This window comes from Sciurus carolinensis, chromosome 2, assembly GCF_902686445.1.
Source record: "Sciurus carolinensis chromosome 2, mSciCar1.2, whole genome shotgun sequence".
NCBI lineage: Eukaryota > Metazoa > Chordata > Mammalia > Rodentia > Sciuridae > Sciurus > Sciurus carolinensis.
The window spans coordinates 136150099-136170692 of NC_062214.1; the positions used below are offsets into that span (position 1 = coordinate 136150099).

The 20594-nt window shown below is 37.6% G+C and overlaps 1 protein-coding gene across 2 annotated transcripts; it reads right to left on the reverse strand.

Moving 5' to 3' along the window:
- Nucleotides 1-807: 807 nt before the first annotated feature.
- On the reverse strand, nt 808-18739 carry Eapp (E2F associated phosphoprotein). Of its 2 annotated transcripts, XM_047539936.1 has the most exons (6): nt 18581-18739; nt 12741-12922; nt 11613-11708; nt 9783-9900; nt 6605-6715; nt 808-1374 (listed from the first exon to the last, which is right to left on the reverse strand). In XM_047539936.1, the coding sequence occupies exons 1-6, from the start codon at nt 18652-18654 to the stop codon at nt 1098-1100; spliced, it is 858 nt and encodes a 285-aa protein (XP_047395892.1). In that variant the 5' UTR covers nt 18655-18739; the 3' UTR covers nt 808-1097. The 2 variants fall into 2 exon arrangements, with proteins under 2 accessions (XP_047395892.1, XP_047395893.1); XM_047539937.1 differs by lacking the exons at nt 808-1374; nt 9783-9900 and having other exon boundaries at nt 6648-6715.
- Between the last annotated feature and the right edge of the window lie 1855 nt (nt 18740-20594).

The window sequence follows — 20594 nt, forward strand, 5'->3', positions numbered from 1 at the left end:
TTTGTATTTGTGTAGGAAAAATTTTATTAAAATTATTTCCAACATTTAAAATAATAATAGTCATGTGGTGCCAAGGAATATTTAATTTAATCAGGCCTATCTGTAGGGTAAGGTGGAAATCTGATGAGTCTGAGCTGTGAAGATAACTGTTGTTTATAATTATGAAATAACATAACCATTTTTCTTATTGGGTAGAGGAACCCAAATGGAACTTAACATAAATAAGCTCTTTTAGTTTTCATGTTAATAGTATCCATACTACTACTAACAGTGACCTTATTGAAAGAATAAATGTACAATACATGTGGAATTCATGCTCAAATTAACATTTGAATCAATTTTTTGTCTGAATTTCTCTTGAGCATTTATTACATGGAACATTTATTAAGTGAAGTGCTTCACCTACATTGTTGATTATGCCTCATTAATAAACCTAAATTCAAAAATAAAAAAAGAAAAAGAAAGAAAAGAGAGACGTAGGGCCTGCCCTTGGAAGGGATTAATTACAGTTTTCAAGGGACCTCAGTTAGTCTTGGAGCAAACCTAACCTCTGAACCCCTCTCTGGTTTCCTGTATTACCATGTGAGCTTTCCTTCTCAAATATGATTCGGTCATGATACCATCCTGCCACTGACTATGATGTGACCCAGCCAAAGGGGGCCCTCACAGAGGCCAAAAAGATGGGAACAGACATCTGCTTTTAGTCTCAAAAATTCTAAGCTTAAAAACTTCTTTTGTTCATAAAGCACCTGACATCAGGTATTTTGTTATAGAAAGGGAAAATGGATGAAGACACTGAGAAACAGATTACTTATAATTCCAGAACATTTTAATTCTAAAGAACCTTAATAAACAAAAACCCCAGTTTCCAAATGTCCATCAAAATGGGAATGAATAATCAGTTCCATTAGTACTCATAAGAAAACTAAAGGAAAAAGGTGAGAGGAGATAAAGTTTGATGACTATTCTTCAAAATGATAAAATACTGTTTTCACAAATAACTCAACATCAATTAATGATATGAATAGACAGAAGGAAAATAACTGTACATATTTGCCTAAAATACAGTATTGGGTAATGCATGCCAGCTGAACTGTTTAGGAATGGCTTGCTAAAACATTAAAAAAATGAAAGACTTCATCCTTGTCATAGACTGCCACTTCTGTGGAACATTCTGTGCACATGACTGGGTGATAGATTTCTTCCACTTCTGTTTCTGCCTGCTCTGCAGAATCTTCATGGTTAGACCTCATCTTCTTATAGCCCCGCCTTTTCTTCCTGTTCTCTGAGTTTTTGTATCTTAGAACCTCCTCTTTGTTGACAGAACAATTCATGACAAACATTGCTCTATATTGAGTTTTGTAGGATTCATGCCTAAGAGGAAAATGAAATGGAGAATTTGGATTTATTTTCTAAATTAATAGTTATTCTTTTAGATAAAGTTGAGAAAACCAAAAAGTAAGTAAAATAAACATGGAAACAAAACAGCAAATTTAAGAAAATTTAAATGTTGTTTTTAAAATAGGAAGAAACTTGTTAATGGATAATAGTATAAAAACTGATGTTATATGTCTAATAGACATGCCAATTACCCTTATCTGATCATTACATATTATACACATATATTGAAATATCATACCCTTTACTCCATAAGTATATATAATTACTTTGTATCAATTAGAAGTCTATTTTTTTAAAAAGAAATATATCTTATTTATTTATTTAGGTACAGGGAATTGAACCCAGGGGGACTTTGCCACAAACTTTAAAATTTCCATAGATACTGCAATATTTAATTGGATCAAGTCTAAAAATAAAATGTGTTAGAAACTGAAATGTAAATTGGATAGATACCCTCACACCCAGATTCAAGGTTACTACATTTTGGATAAAATTAGAAACTTTCAATCCTTTGTCTTATTTATGTAGGTACTAGATTTTGAACCCAGGGCCCCATGCATGCTGGGCAAGCTCTATATCCCAGCCCTTTTGTATTTTACTTGGAGACAGGGTCTTGCCAAGTTGCCCAGGGTGGCCTTGAACTCACCATCCTCTGACCTCAGGCTCCGAAGTACCTGGGATTACAGGCATTCACCACCAAGCCCAGTTTCTACTACTTTTAAAGTAACTTCTATTTCAGAAGAAAACATTTTTTATTTGCTCTTTAAACTTTTCATCTTCATTCACAATATTTTCCTTCTCAAGTTGCTCTTCTTTTTTCCCCTTGAATGTCAAGCAACAGAAATATCTGGCTAAAAGCAATGGACTCATTAATTCTAAATGTTAATCTTCACCTTCACCACCACAACCACCAGGAGGAATTAAGAACATACAAATTGGTGGGGCGCAGTGGCACGTGCACACCTGTAATCTCAATGCCTCAGGACACTGAGGCATGAGGATGGCAAGTTCAAAGCCAGTCTCAGTGATTTAGTGAGTTGCCCTAAGCAACTCAGTGAGACCCTGTCTCTAAATAAAATACAAAAAAAGGACTGGGGATGTGGGTCAAGTGGCCCTGGATTCAATCCCTGGTACAAAAAAAAAGAATATACAAATTGGTGCTTCTCTGGTGTTATGGTTTGGAAATGAGATATTCCCCAAAATCTCCTGTATTAATATATAGCAATGCTCGGAGGTGAAATTAGATTATGAGAGCTATAACTAATCAGTTCATCCTAGTTTGAATGGATTAACTAGGTGGTAACTACAGGCAAGTAAGGTGTGGCTGGAGGAGGTGGGTCACTGGGGGTGTGCTCTGGAAGGGTCCATCTTCCCTGTGGCCTTTTCCCTGCTGCTCTGTCCTGAGCAGTTTCCCTCTGCCATGCCTTCAGCCATGATGTTCTGTCTTACCTGCACTTAGAACAATGGACTTGACATACCAGGGACTGAACCTCTAACACCATGAGCCAAAATAAACTTCTACTCCTCTAAGGTGTTCTTATTTAGTATTTTGGTCACAATGACAAAAGCTGACTAACACACCTGGCAAAACTATAATTCAATCTTTCAAAAGTATGTTCAATTATAAAGAGTTCTAGTTAATTGTGCATATAAGAGTAGGTACTTGGATAACTTTTGTCTCATCTATAACAATTTCATATCAAATGTTCACAATCTTTTTCCCTTTCTCTAGATTTCTTGTATATCAGAACAAATCATTTTTCTGAACTGAGTTCTCATTTTATTTTGTTGTTGTTGCTGTGTGTTTGTTTTGTTTTAAACAAGATCTCATTATGTTGCCCAAGCTGGCCTTAAAGTCATGGACTCAAACAATAAACTGAGACTACAGGCACACACTACCAAACCTAGGTGAACCGAGTTCTTACCTCTGTAGATCAATCTACGAATGGATAGTACACACCCTCACACTCAGGCTCAAAGTCACTACACTTTGGCTAAAATCAGAAACTCTTAGCCCTTTGTTTTAAATTATTTGAAGTTTAAGTGACATGAGGACTTTGAGAAGTATTCATCCAATAAAAAAGCTTGGTGATAGAGAACTTGCCTAGCATGTGTTAGGCAGTGGGTTCAATCCCTAGCAATGGAAGAGAGAGAGAGAGAGAGAGAGAGAGAGAGAGAGAGAGAGAGAGAGAGAGAGAGAGAGAGAGAGGCAGGCAAAAAAAAAAAAAAAAAAAAAAATTCCCTTTTATTCCACTAAACTGGTTTTTGGGGTTGCTTTTGTTTTTATTTTTTTGTTTTGTTTTGATTTTTATTTTTTGATATCAGGGATGGAATCCAGGGGCACTTATACTGAGCCTATCCCAAATCCTTTATTTTTTATATTTTATTTTGAGACAGGGTCTTGCTAAATTGCTTAAGGTCTCAGTAGCTGAGGCTAGCTTTGAATTTGTGATCCTCCTGCCTCAGCCTCATAAGTCACTGGGATTATAGGTGTGCACCACCATGCCAAACTCTTAGATTTTTGGATTTGTTTTGCTTTCTTTGTTTTTGTGGTACTAGAGATTGAACCCAGGGGCACTCTACCATTTAACTACATTTTTAAATTTTATTTTGAGCATTTTTAAATTTTATTTTGAGACTGGGTCTCACTAACTTGCCCAGGCTTGATTCAAACTTGCAATCCTGCCTCAGTCTCCTGTATCTACTACACTATATTGGAACCCTGCATTAATATGAAATGACAACTTTTACCAAGACCAATTTCCACTATGAGATCATGAAGTAACTTCTTTTAAGTACAGGAACCCTTTGCTATGTCTTAATTGTTTAGATACAAAGGCATTTTCTTCATTTTATAACCTAGGTGTTATATGCTAAAATGTCTGAGTTTGTAAGTAGAGTACAAAAATTAACTGTTCAGAGAATCAGAAATCTTAAGCTAGTTAATAAAAATAAACTAGACCAGCAGGCTGTAATGATGCACACCTGTAATCCCAGTCACTCCAGAGGGTGAGGCAGGAGGATTCCAAGTTTGAGGCCAGCCTCAATAACTAAGCAGGGCCCTAAGCAACTTAGTAAGACCCTATCTCAAAAAAATAAAAAATAAAAAGGGTTGGAGGTACAGTTCAGTAGCAAACACCCTGGGTTCAAGCTCTACTACCAAAAAGAAAAAGAACAAAAGAAAAAAGAAGTCATCATGCCTCATGAGGAAGAGTTTTATCTCAATTATCTCTGCTCATGGACAACATGAACTTTTATGTAGAAAACCCTAAAAGCTTACCTCCCCTCCACACACACACACAACCTGTTAGAGCTAATAAAAATTCAGCAAAGCTGCAGAAAATATCACATAAAAATAATTTTCTATGCATTAACAATGAACTATCTGAAAAACAAAGCACAGCAGAGGTTGCCAGGGGATGAGACAGATGGGGCTGGAGAATAGGGAGTTATTATTTAATGGGTGCAGAGTTCTTGAGATGATCAAAAAGTTCTAGAAATGAATGGTGGTGATGGCTGCATCAGACTTTGATAGCATTAATGCCACTGAATTGTACTCTTAAAAATAGTTAAAACTGTAAATTTTATATATAGTTTACTATAATAAGAAAAGTGTATTTTAGAGATATGACACAATAATAAACATATATTTATTCTCTGCTTTTTGTTCCTAACACAGAGCTCTTAAAACACTTGCAATTTCCTGAGTGATAAGCACCTTTTGGGGTTGCAGTTATGGCTCGGTGGTAGAGCACTTGCCTAACACGTATGAGGCACTGGGTTTGATCCTCAGCACTACATAAAAGTAAATAAATAAAATAAAGGTATGTGTCCATCTACAACTAAAAATATATATATTAAAAAAAAAGATCACCTTTTATTATTTGTTATTACCATAACTTTTGGTCTTGGGTCTGTCCCTAACACAAGAGTTTCCAAAATTCTTAGGATCTGCAGAGTAATAACAATATATTTTATATGCTAATGAGATGCGGAGACTGGTCACCAGAAAAATCAAGCATGATTAGAGAAGGGGTGGAACTTTTAGTTTCATGCCCACCCAATCCCACTCCAGGGAAGGGAAAAGAGCTAGAGATTGAACTAATCACTAATGGCCAATGATTTAACCAATGGTGCCTATATAATGGAACTTACCTATGCAACTGAACCTCCATAAAAACCCTAAAGTAAAGGGTTCCAAGATATTCCAGGTTACTGAAAACATCTATGTCCTAGGAGGGAATCACATCCCAAACCCCACAGGGCTCCTGCAGTCAAGACCATTCTGGACCTCACTCTATATGCCTCTACATCTGGCTGTTTGTTTGTATCCTTTTTAAAAAGGAACCCCTAATTTGTATTCAACTTGAATAGAAATGCAGGTAACCTAAGGACCTACTACTTGGTGACTGGCATCTAAAGTGGGAGGCAGTCTTGTGAAACTGAACTTAACCTGTGGGGTCAATGCTAACTGCAGGTAGTGAGTGTCAGAATTAAATTGTAGGACACACAGTGTATAGAAAATTGGAAAACTGCTTTGTATGAAGGGGAAAAAAATCTCATATTTGGCATCAGAAGTACTTTGAGTAGAGAAATAGTTTTTCCTTTAAGAGATTATGCCATTCTATAATGCACATGTAGTTTCACTGAATTCTTATTAGTATTGAGAAGCACTTTATTTACAAAGCTACTTCTGGGCTATGGATGTCACTCAGGGGTAGAGTACATGTCTAGCATGCATAAGTCCTGGGTTTATTTCCCAGTGCCATAAAAAATTAATTAATTAATTTTAAAAAGCTACTTATTGCAGAACCATGCACAGTCAAAATTATCTGTAAAAAAAAAAAAAAAAAAATTATCTGTAAAGATAATGTAGCACCAAGGATATGGGTATAGAATTCCTGAGTAACTCAAAAATCTATTTCCGAGCTGGACATGGTGGCACACAACTGTAATCCCAGCTGCTCGGGAGGCTCAAGAGGAGGATCAAGAGTTCAAAGTCAGACTCAACAACAGCAAGGCACTAAAAAACTCAGTGAGACCCTGTGTCTACATAAAATACAAAACAGGGCTGGGGATGTGGCTCAGCGGTTGAGTGCCCCTGAGTTCAATCCCCAATACAAAAAAAAATAGTCTTATTTCTGATTTGAACAAAGGATCACTAATTTTTTTTTCCCCGTGTGTTTAACCCTTCATCCATTACCTTTGGCAATCAAGACACAGTGTGGTCATGCAAGCTGGGCAATTCAAGACTGCATCACTATTTGGAACAGGCTGTTGTTGACGTGGCCTCTGTAGTCCAAAACCATGATAACTAGAACACAGAAAGAAATAGAGAAGAAAAAACACATGAAAGTCAAATCTTGGCTTCTAATACCACTCCCCAATTAAAGGAACCATTAAGCCAGGTATGGTGGCCCACACCTATAATCCAAGCTGATGGAGGGGCTGAGGCAGGAGAATGGAAAGTTCAAGGCCAGCCTGGGTAACTTAATGAGACTCTGCATCAAAATAAATTTTAAAAAGGACTGGGGATATAGCACAATGGTATAGTACCCCTGGGTTCAATCTCTATACTACCAAAAAAAAAAAAAAAAAAATTCCATCTTACATCATTGACAAATTTTGTTAACAGACTCAAGAGCTACACTGTAAGTTCCTTTTAACATTACTTACAGCACTGAAGGGCTGGGGCTGTAGCTCAGCAACAGAGCGCTTACCTCACAGCATATGTGAGGCACTGGGTTTGATCCTCAGCACCACATAAAAATAAATAAAGGCATTCTGCCCATCTACAACTACAAAAAAAGTTTGAAAAGTTATTAAAAATATATATATTATTTACAGCACTTAAAATGTTCATTGCATGCTATGAGTGATCAAAAAATATTCATTAAATAAACACAAGGGGGCAAAGGAAGAAGTAATGTATAAATGGAAGAGGAAAACTGGACAAGGCTAGAGGGCAAAAGTTAAAGATGATATACAAAAAGATCCCCCAAATAGCAATCTCTCCAGACTTGCAAAATATAAATATGTGGACCCCACCAGAGTTGAAACAAATCCTCCTAGGTGTTAATGATGTAGCTTGGGGTTAGAGCACATTTGAGAGGCCCTAGCACTACATCCCCAGCACTACATAAAAACACCACCTCAAATAAGACTCAAAGGTCTGTATTTCAGTCTCCCCTTGATTCTGAAACACAGCCAGGTTGAGGAAGCACTGGATAACGGTGGTAAGTTGCCTAGCTTTTAGTTTTATGACAAATCAGACTTTACATCAAAATCAAATTTTAAAACCACTGTATACTGCTATATACAGTATATATATAGTATACTTCAGTCATTGTAGAAAAGACTGGTGGTTCCTCAAATAGTTAAATACAGGGCTTGAGGTGCAGCTCACTGGTAGAGTACTTGCCTAGCACTTGTGAGGTCTTGGGTTTGATCCCTAGTACCACACAAAAGTTAAATACAGAATTACCATATGATGCAACAGTTCCATTCCTGGGTGTGTATGTAAGCAAAAGAAATGAAAGTACAGACTCAAATAGATACTTGTACACCAATATACATAGCAACACTATTTCCAATAGTCAAAAGGTTTAAACACACAAATGTCCCTCAATGAATGAATGAACAAACTGATGTACATACATACAAGGAAATATTATTCAGTCATAAAAAGGAAAGAAGTAGTGATATATGCTACAAATTAGATGAACCTCAAAAACATTATGCTCAGTGGAAGAAACCAGATTTAAAAAGTCACATATTGTAGAATATCCAATTATAGAAGTATCAAAAATAGGTAAATCCACAGAGACAGAACACAGATCCATGATTGCCAGGGAATATGGGAAAAGAGAGGAAAACTTAATGATACAGGATTTTCCTTTTGAGATGATAAAAGTGGTTTGAAACTAGACAGTCAGTGGCTACACATCAATGTGAATGTACTACATGCCACTGGATTGTTCACTCTAAAATGGCCACTTTGCCATGTACGGTGGTGCATGCCTGTAATCCCTACTAACTGGGTGGCTGAGGCAGGAGGCTTGTAAGTTTGAGGTTAGCCTAAGCAACTTATGAGACCCTATCTCAAAAAATAAAAAGGGCTGGGGATATAACTCAGTAGTAAAGCACACCTGGGTTCAATCCCCAGGAAGAAATATAAATAGATATATAACTAGATAGATAGGTAGATAGGAAGGAAGGAAGGAAAAGGCTGGACATGTAGCTCAACAGTAGAGCATCCCCAAGTTAAGTCACAAGTAATGAAAAAAAAAATGCTATATCCATGTATGAATATACCACAATGAATCCCAAATATAATAATGCAATAATTAAAATAATTATAGTAATCATGTTGTATAGTATCTTTAATTTTTCTTGCTATTGATTTCATGCTATAATAACTTGATAAGATACAAGGCATTGGTTCCACATTTTTCTATTTGTTAGGACTTTATTTGTGGCCATAAATATGATCTAGTTTGAAGAGAGTTCCATGAACAGGTGAAAACAAAGTGTGGTCAGCTATTGTTACTCAAAATATCTTATAGATACTTGTTATGTCTATTTTATCTGGAGTATGATTTAACTGCAAGCCATTTTTTTTTCCTCTAAAATTTGGGCTGACTTTGTAATTCAAAGGTAAATGTAGTCATGTTAAATCAGTTTCTTATGATCACAGTGAACTTGGAATAAAAACTGTGGAAAATCTGTGGGAGTTGGATTTTGAAATAGTGGAGTTGGTAATAAAATGATCAGATGACTCTCCAAAAATAATAATAATAATAGTAATCATCGAAGGGAGATCAGTAGAGTAGGGCAAGCAAATCAGAGGCAGGGAAGAGAAGAGGGAAAGGGAAGGTACTAGGGAATGAGATTGATCAAATTATGTTAATACATATACAAATATGGCATTAAGGAATCCAACTATTATATATACTTATAATGTACCAATAAAAATAAATCTATAAAAAAACAAAATGGTCAATTTTTCAAGTTATGTGAATTTCACCTCAATTTTTAAAAATCTAATTTGTGAACAGAGCAGATCAGGCACTAAACAACATCTTCTCTCCATCCACATAAACTCAATCTCAATGTAATTTTAAATTTGGTATGAGAAAAGTTAGTTTTGTTTCTTAAAGGGAGAGACAAATTACAGCAGTTTGAACTCAATAGTGGTTTTTAAAAATCAATTGTTTGATATAATTTGTTGGTTATTTTCAAGATAAATAGGGTTTTTTTCCTGAAACCTTTGTTGAGGTTTGTGTATATAAACATAGACATATATAAAATATGAATGTAGTAAAAATCATTTTTCAACCACTTTTTCCTAAAGAGTCTAAATATTAAATTTAAATTCTTACCCCCTTCTCTGTGCATCAACCCAGGCCTGGTCTCTGTTATCTTTTTCAGGATCATATAGCAATTCATCATTTGTTGGAATCCTGTGTCGCTTCTTCTTTTTCTTCTTGGTTACATGTGCTGTTTTAAATAGTTAAGGATATAGCTAAGTATCATTGGTAAAGTTCACATTTCTTTAACATAAAATGAAGAATCTCCTGTTTACCAAGCTATACATTTATTCAAACTATATTATCCTTAAAAAGAAAACAAATTTTTTTTCTTTTTTGTGGGGGTGGTGGGGGATTGGGGATTGGGCTCTACCACTGAGCTACATATCCAGCCCTTTTTGGTTCTTTGTTGTTATTGTTGTTGGACCTCACCAAGGTGTCAAGGAAAGCCTGACAACTTGCCTGACAAGGCGAGTCTATAAAGTTTATAGACTTTATCTCAAAAGAAAAAGAAAAAGACCTAGGACTATAGTGTAGTAGTAGAGCAACCTATATTCAATCCCTAATACCAGGAAAAAAATAACTGGAAAATAGGCTTGAAGAGCAGGGGTAGTTCAATAGTAGAGTGCAGGAAGGAAGGAAGGAAGGAAGGAAGGAAGGAAGGGAAAGGAAGGGAGGGAAAGGAAAGAAAAGGAAGAAGTGAGCAAGAGAGCCAGCCAGCCAGGCATGGTAGCATATGCCTATAATCCCAGCTGGACTGGTGTTGAAGCAGGAGAATCACATATTCAAGGCCAGTCTGGGAAACTTAAGTGAGACCTGTCTCAGATTAAAAAATAGAAAGAGTTAGAATGTGGTTCAGTGGTAAAGCAGTCCTGGGATCAAACCCCAGAACTGCAAGAAACTTTAAAAAAGGAAAAAAAAAAAAAAAAAAACAACCAAAAAAACCCCACAGTTATCCACATATATTAGACTTTTGTTTGTTTGGTTTTCTTGTGCAGTATTGGGGACTGAACCTAGAGGTGCTCTCAAACTAAGCTACACTCCCAACCCTTTTTTAATTTATTTTATTTTGAGCGGGTTCTCACTAAGTTGCCCAGGCTAGCCTGGACCTTGTGATCCTTTTGCCTCAGTCTCCCAAGTGGCTGAAATTATAGGCATGTGATACCACACCTAGCACACACATTAGACTTTTTAAATTTCTCTAGCACACCAATATTTTAAGTAATAATATAAAAGTATAAAACATCCTTTTACATATAAATTTGTTATTTTGTGTATTCCAGTGTAATTCCTCATGTAATTAGATCACTCTTTTCCAAAAAGTTAGAAAAAAATTCCTCAGGAATGTAAAAATACAGAAACTCTTTGCAGGAGTGAAAACAAATGTTGAGCCGAGTGCAGTGGTGCACACCTATAATCCCAGTGGCTCGGGAGGCCGAGGCAGGAGGGATTGCAAGTTCAAAGCCAGCCCCAGCAACTTAGTAAGGCCCTAAGCAACTCAGTGAGACCCTGTCTCTAAATAAAATACAAAAAAGGACTAGGATGTGGCTCAGTGGCTAAGGGCCCCTGGGTTCACTCCCCAGTACCAAAAGAAAAAGGAATAAAAGAAAACAAATGTTGCTGCTCTGAGGAACCCAGAAGCAGTCTGGGGCAAGATCCCTGAGCAGGGAAGGTACTGAGTCAGGACACACTCTCCTTCTCCCCAGCACACCCATGCAGTGCCACTGGTAATGCCATGTACTATAAGTCTTTGTTCCCAGTTTTTCTTACTAATCAATCCTGTTTTTATTTTCAATCAACTGCCTGAAATTTCTTAAAAAATAAGAAAAATCCTAATATCAACTATTAGGTAAACCTTTTTCATAAAATAGTACTACTAAGTCAGATAGATATGTTATTTACCTGCTTTGTCTTCATCCTCAGAATCTGAATCAAAATATATATCATCGTAATACTTTGCTGGAGCTATTCCAACTTTATCATTTCTTGAAGAAGACCCTATTAAAACCAGAAGTGAAGTTTATAGACTGAATCATACATAATTCTTAAGGAAAAAAAAAAAAAAAAAACTCCATATCTTCTTCCATTACCACAAAGTAATATCACCTTATTCACAATCTCATTTGGATGGTTACATATTTTCACATAGGGACATACTCTATTCTATGCCCTGTGCAATTACAGAGAATTACTCCTCCTTAATTTAGTGTTCTATATCTTTTTTCCTTCCCAAAAATCCAATCAAATTTTTAAAAAGCCACATTTTCAGGTTGCCAGCATACATACCTCTATCTTTCAGCCATGCTGTACACTGTGGAGAACAGGGAATGAAAATCTTGTTTTAAGGGACCTTAGTGGAAAGAAAAGCTCTAAAGCAAGACAAAGGGAAAGAGGAAGACATACTCTTCCTCTCTCCAATGGTACACAGTGCCACATCATTATCTTTACTTAGGTCATCACATGCCTATTTCCCTCATTCTTCCTCTAACATTTGCTTTAGCTGTTGTTGCTGTTGTTGTTATTATTATTATTATATGCTTCAGTTCTTAACAGTTAAAAGATAATATATCAATATGAAAACCAGTGCTGAAGAGTCCTACTCTCTTTCACAAATTAGATTTGGAGTCAGACACATTTTATAAAAAGACCAAGTTTCAAAATAAAATGTTTCATTACTTACTAAAGTAAGGTAAGAATTTATGATGACACATCATTAAAAATGCCATCAGTGCCATCTAACCTCCAAAATACCTATAAAAGCTCATGTGTCTTTTTTTATCCTTGGGTAAAAACTACAAAAGAAAATTATATAAATAAATATTACTAAATAGTGTCCTTTCAACAACATATGACATTTCCCCATAGTCACTGAAGAAAACTCTGGCTCAGTTACCAAAAATAATTCCTTCATCCAATAAGTATTTATTGTGCACCTGCAGAAAGTGCTGGAGGCACAAAAGAGCCTGAGTAAGTTTCCTGTCATTATACAGCTTATAAAAAATATGTATGAAAACTGAATCAAAAGTGTACCTGTTCCTAGAGAAGATAATTTGTCCTCCATTGTTTTTATGGTGGAATTCAATTCAGCTTCCATTTCTTTTTCAAATTCATCTTCACTAGATGACTCGCTTTCTCCAGTAAGGCATTCTCTGATGAGTTTTCGTTTTTGGTCAGGAGTTCCATGTAAAAGCACATCCACTTCATCTTCAGAGCTAATATACATATAAATCAGAAGAAATACAAATATTAAAAAAGTTAAAATCACTCAAAATTTTCATTATCTCACTGTTAAACAATTTTAACTTTACAAGGTTGCACTTGATATTATAAAAAGCAATTCTCCTTTGGTAAATCATCAATTCTGCTTATTTCCATTTATTTATTTATTTAAAGATGGAGTCTATATTGCCCAGGATGACCTCAAACTTATGGGCTCAAGTGATCCTTCTGCCTCAGCCTCTCAAGTAGCTAGGACTACAGGTGTGTGCCAACATGCTGCCCAACTCCAAATACAATTTTTAAAGTACTTCCTCTTATAGATGTCATACATTCATTTCTAAACTCTTTGTTCTTAAACGTTACAATGAACATTTCTGTATAAGTAACTTCCTTAGGATAAATGTCTAGAATTAGATAAAAACATCATCCTGACTTCTTGTATTATCACATTACTTTCAAAAATCACTGCACCAATTCATAATTCCATCAGAAATAAAAAGTTTACTTCACAGAACTGGCAGCTTTTTAATTTGTGAATACTTAAATAAGACATATACATAATGAATATATAACTAATATATCCACACAAAACATCTGTTAAGATAGTAATTAAATATCACAAATTAGAAGGTACAGAAGTATAGAGAACTCCAAAAAAAGAAAGCTGATGTCTAGGGTTTAGACTTTAGCTTTCCCCATCAAAAGAATTATGACAAAATTAAACCAGACATTAAGAGATATGAAATGATAGGGGCTGTGGTTGTAGCTCAGTGGCTAGCATGTGTGAGAGGCACTGGGTTCAATCCTCAGCACCACATAAAAATAAATAAATAAAGTAAAAGTATTGTGTCCATCTACAACTAAAAAATTTTTTAAAAGATAAGAAATGTTAAAGTGAATTAAACGTCTGTGAAATTTTCAATGTAATAAGTAGTACACAAATAATATTCAATTATTTAGACTAGTGAACAGATAGAGAACATTCATGATTTTACTTCTTTGTTTTCTGTTATACAATATTGCTTTTGCCAGGCATGGTGGCACACACCTATAAGCCAGCTCCTCATGAGGCTGAGGCAGGAGGATAGAGAAAGTTCAAAGCCAACCTCAGCAATTTGTGAGATTCTGATTCAAAATAAAAAGGGTTCAGGGTGTAACTCAGTGGTAGAGCAACCCTGGATTCAATCCCCAGTACTGGAACTGGAACAAAAAAAAAAAAGTTTGAGGCTCCAGTCAAAAATAAATCAGTAGAGGTCAATGAGAACGACAATACAACATATCAAAATCTCTGGGACACTATGAAAGCGGTACTAAGAGGAAAATTCATTGCATGGAGCGCATTCCAGAAAAGAATGAAAGTCAACAACTAAATGACCTAACATTACAGCTCGAATGATGACACATAATGGGGGGGCAAGAATGGAGGAAGGAGGGACTGTGTAGAGGGAAAAGAGGTGTGGGAAGAGTGGGGGGAAGGAAAAAATAACAATGAATCAAACATCATTACCCTATGTAAAAGTATGATTACCCAAATGGTATGCCTTTACTCCATGTACAAACAGAAACAACATGTATCCCATTTGTTTACAATAATAAATAAATAAATAAATCAGAATAATGCAATTCACACCAATTTAAATAATGATCGAGGGTTTAGCCAGAATCTACTCCCAAAAAAATGCCCCATTTGAAGGCTGGGGAGATAACTCAGTTGGCACAGTGCTTGCCTTGAAAGCACAAGGCCCTGGTTTCAATCCCTAGCACTGCAAAAAAAAAAAAAAAAGTCCCATTTGACAGGTAAATTATCATTCTAACTGGCATGTTCCCTTAATTCACTACCACTATTTCCGCTCAGGTTCTCTTAGCCTTTCTTGTACTAGTATACAGTAAGGATCTCCAGGCCTTCAAACACATCTTTTTCATTCCACCCTTAATCCTACTGCCAGAATGTTATTCCTAGAGAACTCTCATCTCATTACTATCCAACTCAGGAGCCTTCCATGGTCAATCCTCTGAGCATTCCATTAAAAATACACTTCAAAACCTGGCTCCAATAATCTTATCAACTTTATCTCCCACTACTATCCTCTATCTAGCTACCCTGGTCCTAACTGGGGGTAATTTTGCCTCCCAGGGCATATTTAACATGAGTAGAGAAATTTTTGATTGTCACCACTGGGTACAGGGGCAGGTGGGGGGCTAATGACATATAAGTGGGTACAGGCCAGAGATGCTATTAAACATCCTGCAATGCACAAGATATCCCCCCAAACAAAAAGAATTATCTGACCCAATATGCCATCCAGTGCTGTCAAGTTTGAGAAACTCTGATCCTAAAATCCAGTGTTTCTAAAGTGTGGTATGTCAATTATTTTAAGTAGTTGCAGGATAATTAGCCCAATAAGTTAACACTGAATCCACTGTTAGTGGTAATGTGAAATAGTACAGCTTGGCAGTTTCATATAAAACGAACCATACAACTGTTACATAACCCGGCAACTGTACTCCTAGGCATTTATCCCAAAAAAATGAAAATGTAAGGTCACCCAAAAACCTATACATGAATATTTACAGCAGCTTTATTCTCAACAGCCAAAACTGGAAACAACTCAAATGTCATTCAACAAGTAAATTACTCATTAATACTACTAAGCAGTCAAAAAAAAAAAAAAAGGAATGAACAAGTGATATATGCAACAACCTGGATGAATCTGTATATGGTTCCATTCATACAGCATTCCTAAAATGACAAGATTATAAAAATGGAGAACAGATTAGTGGTTGCCAGGAATTAGGTAGGGCATGGAGGTGAGAAGAAAGTGAACTGTTAAAGAGCAGCATGAGGGATCCTTGTGGTGATGAAATGTTCTGTATTTTGACTATTACTGTCCACATCCTAGCACTGCAGTTTTCTAATACTTTAACACTGGAGAAAACTGTGAAATGTATAGAAGATCTCTCTGTAGTATTTCTTACAACTGCCTGTGAATCTATAATAACTTCAAAATAAAAAGGTTTTTAAAAATTGAGGGCTGGGGTTGTGGTTCACTGGTAGAGTGCTTGCCTAGCATGTGTGAGGCACTGGGTTCGATTCTCAGCACCACATATAAATAAGTTAATAAAATATAGGTCTAATAACATTTAAAAAAAAATTCAATCACAAAGCAAGAGCATTCCTCTTACTGCAAATTTTCTCAGCCCTTGTGGTTATTTCAAGACAAGTCTCAGTCTTTAGCACTGCTAGAAGAGTAGAAACAAGCCCTGCACATTCCTGTTGGGTTTGCCAAGAACGCAAGATTCTGCCCACTCTTCACTCAGGCCTTTCTCAGCATTGTGTTTGCAGCAAGTAACCCTTAGGAATGAGATGTTTCCTTCCAGCACAGAGAGTAAGCTTATTTATTGTCAGCTTTGAAAAAGGTGGATTCTGCTGGGCACAGTGGCTCCTGCCTGTATACCCAGTGGCTCCAGAGGCTCAGGCAGGAGGATTACAAGTTCAAAGCCAGGCTCAGCAATAGCGAGGTACTAAGCAATTCAGTGTATTTATCTAAATAAAATACAAAATAGGGCTGGGGATGTGGTTCAGGGGTCAAGTGCCCCCGAGTTCAATCCCTGGTACAAAAAAAAAAAAAAAAAAGAATGAGGTGAATTCTCTAAGTATTTTTTAACCACCATGCAAACCCACCAAATGTGCAGATTCACCTAGCACTATCCCTTACTATAACCCCTGTAGGGTGGAGAAGTAAGAGCAACCAACATGACATGATGCTTCCGGTGCTATGTGTAGTCTTTTCTCATGTCTTCTGCCAGCTTCCATCAAACAGTAACAGGCCCTAATGTATCTGTTTAATTAGTATAAAATCAAATCCTAACAGATACTTTTTCTCAAACACCTCTCTAACATCAATCTCCCAATTTCTCTCCCCCTTTTTTTTTTTTTTTGATGGTGGTATTGGGGATTAAACCCAGGGGTATTCTACCACTGAGGTACATCCCCATCCCTTTACATCCCCATCCCTTTTTATTTTGAGACAGGATCTCACTAAATTGCTGAGTATGGCTTTCAACTTTCAATCCTCCTGCCTCAGCCTCCAAAGCAGCTGGGATTACAGGAGTGTGGCACCATGTCCAATACAAATCTCTCTTTTTAAAATAACATTGAGGTCAGGGACTTCAGCAGGCAATGCCATCTAATAACATACTTTTCACAGTATTTTTAAAATTACCCTTTGAGTAGCTTAGGATTATAAAGCTTCTATAAAGAAATTTAACTTCATCTGGACCCAGTGGTGCACACCTGTAATCCCAACTGCTTGGGAGACTAAGGCAGGAGGATTGAAAGTCCCAGGTCAACCTCAGAAATTTAGTGAGACCCTGTCTAAAAATAAAACTCAAAAAGGACTGGGAGTGTGTAGCTCAGTGGTAGAGAATCCCTAGGTTTAATCCCCAACAGGTGGGGATGAGGAGGACACAAAGAGATTTAACTACAAAAATGTAAATTGACCTTAAGAAAAAATATTAAATCAATAACAACACAGGTGTACATGGAGATAACAGAATAACTCAAGTCCAGGAAACACTGCTATATTCAAATCAAACTGAATTACTAAGTGGGCCTGCATGTACCGCCTTTCACAGTACCTATTAAACTCTTTTCACAGGGAATTCTTTTCACAGGGAATCCTGGTATCCATCCTCACTCTTCACTACAGAAATCTTCACAGCAGTCTGATCTTCCATGCCTACAAACCTTCCCCAGAACTATGAGGAAACACTGTGAACGAATAAAGAACAACTTCACAGAAAGCTTCATCAGACAGAATTTACTTTTTAAGTTTATGAATACGACCCACTGACAGCTAAAGAAATAGCTAAATTTGCCTGGAAATCTCTTGACAATATGACTGCAAGTTTCCCTCATGTAGGATAAATCCTCTCTTCTGGAAATTCCGACGGAACTTCATTTGTGTCTATATCAAACCATCATTTTCTAAAATGTTCTTCCAAAATACACTTTATCTTACTAATCCTATTCCAGTGTAAGCCTGTGAAAACCAAGGCTCTTGTGATTTACCTCTGTAGCCCACGGCAAACATGCAGCAGTAAAATTGCCTGTTCAATAATCCCTTGTTTTGGTTTGACAATTTAGTCTTCAAGATAGACACTTCAGAAATTGGGGGTGTCGCTCAGTGGTAGAGTGCTTAACCAGGCATATGTGATCGAGGCTCTGGGCGATTAAAAAAAAAAAAAGGCACTTCACATTAAGTCCTGTGACATCATAATACAATTGATATATCTCCCTACTTATTATATTTCCTTTTTTATAGATGCGAAACCGAGGATAAGTGACTTGCCTTGGGTACACTGCTAGCAAGATGTAGAGGCAGGATTCAATCTCACGGTCTATGTAGATTTACGCCTGGCCCCCAGTGATTCCGGTCTTCCAAGAGCTGATGTCTGCCCCGCCTCCCCAAGGGCTGCACGACCCCACCAGGAGCCCCCGTGGGCTTCCCCTAACCGTCAGTGGGGGGCTAGAGACCCGGAGCCGCGGGGCCGACAGTAGGCACAGGCACTGCAGGCGCAGCAAATGGAGGCGCTCAAAGGCTGAGCCTCAGACGGAAACCTCAGGGGACTAGGATGGGGCAGGGGCCCACCTGCTCAAAGCTGGCTCCTCGTCGCTAGGCTCTTCAACCGCATAGGGGTCGTAGTCATCCTGCAGCCGGTTCATGGCGGCCTAGAGCCTACACCGTCCACTGCCTGTCAGCAGCGTCTCTGTTTACTCCGCGGGTCCCTTCCTTAAAGTGTCCCCGACTCCACTTCCGCCCGCACTTCCGGGTTCTCCCTGCGCGCCTGCGTAGTCCGTCCTAGCGGGGTGTTTGGGCGGGGTGGTCCGGGAGTTGAGGTGTGGGGACTTTAGACCCGCTATTACCCTTTGCTGCTCCTTCTCAGGTGAAAAATACCTTGTAAACTAAAATAATAAATAGTACCTTCATAAGTGGCATTCATCTTCATAAGAGATGAATTCTCTACAGACAGCGTCTCACTTGACCTGCGAAGCAGAAATCTGGACGCTAAGGGTCCGGTAGTCTAAATCCTATACGTCCCCAGGCTGGAACACCCGAGTCCTTCCCACCTGCTCGCCTCGAGCCCTTTTGTCTTCTTTTCACCTCCTGACTTTCTGCCTCTCTGCACTATTAGATCAGCCCCTTTCCCGCCGCTACAATACTTTCCAGTGAATCACACTGGTATGAAGGAGAGATCTGTAGGGGTACCGGTTTTTGTTTTTATTTTTGTTTTTGTTTTTTTTTTCCTTTTCTTGGAATCGTAACCCTCCTCGGGGATATACTCTTATGTGCATTTTCATTATGCTCCACAAAAGTTGGGCCAATTACTTTGATATTTTCATAAATTTGTAACTAAGAGATTCTAAGGAGTTGGCAGTGGTCCTAGAACCTGTACACTCTGAAAGGATACTGCCCTTTGGGGCTGGCTATTTGAGGTTCTGTGTGTTTGTTGATGGGCAAAGAGACTAACATATAGAGCAGAGAAACAGAAGATATAAGAATAGATAGAAAAGAGGTATGTGGGACAAAACAAAAGTGGCCATGATTTAAAGTCCAGATCAAAAATTCTACACTCACATGGATTAAAGTCGAGATTTGAAGGTCACTTTCACATACTTGATTACAAAATGGTACTATTAAATCGATTATTAGATTTTATCTGCAGGTCCATAAATAACTTCTTTCCTGACCTGGACCTAAGATAAAAGCAGATCAGAGAATGCCTTTGCTCAATTTAGGATCTGATTATGTAGATGATAGTCCAGATCAAACCCTCAACACTACATCACTGTAGTACTGCTTACAAAACAGAACTATAAATCCCCTAGTGGGGAAATTATTAGGAATTTTTTTCCAAGAACAAAGAAGAAAATGATCTCTAGTACTGAAGCATGGAGTCTGGGATTGGGTGGATTCTTTGTCTATCAAATTTGAAGAATGAAATCCACAGACACCAGGATGAGAGAAAGTAACAGGATTTATTAGAGGAATAGAAAGAAAGAAAGCAGAACTCCTGCAGGGGAAGGAATTTGTTGTCTAGTGGTTTATATGAATCTACAGGGTTAAGGAAGTTAGCCCCTAATCCAATCCTGAATAAGGCACTCATTCATTGTCCACAACTCGTGACACACCCTTTGGTCCAATCAGGTTACTGTGCTTTTTTTTTTTTTTAAAGGGAGTATAGGCACTGGCAACATACATTTCACTAGCTATCAGTTTTTCTGCTTATGTGGGAATTGGCCTGAACTTGATGAGGCCTGGCTTGTGTCTACGGTCTCTCAGCCCTGTTACACAGAAAACCCTGGCTTTGGAGGGGCCCACATTTCCTATCTGCCTGTCCCAGTTCCTTTCCTGCCTCAGTAGGTAACAGTTAATATTCAGGTACCAACACAGAGCAGAGGAGGACTAAAAATTCCCTCTTATGTTTCTACTGTAGATTTTACATATATGGAAGGTGTTGCACTGTGGCCTCCCAGCGTTGGGAACAAGACCCAGGAGAATTCCTGCTGTGTCCAATGGGAAACATCCATTTGATTCTTCTTCCCGGGAAAGAACCTAGGGCAGACTGAGCATTGAGTTTTTCTCAAAGCAATGACTTGGGCTG

Coding starts and splice junctions, on each gene's coding strand:
- Eapp (XM_047539936.1), bottom strand. CDS start 18,654: ATGAACCGGCTGCAGGATGACTACGACCCCTATGCGGTTGAAGAGCCT. Junction 12,923..18,580: donor GAGGAGCCAGCTTTGAGCAG/GTGGGCCCCTGC, acceptor TATGTATATTAG/CTCTGAAGATGAAGTGGATG. Junction 6,716..9,782: donor GTTGATGCACAGAGAAGGGG/GTAAGAATTTAA, acceptor TCTGTGTTCTAG/TTATCATGGTTTTGGACTAC.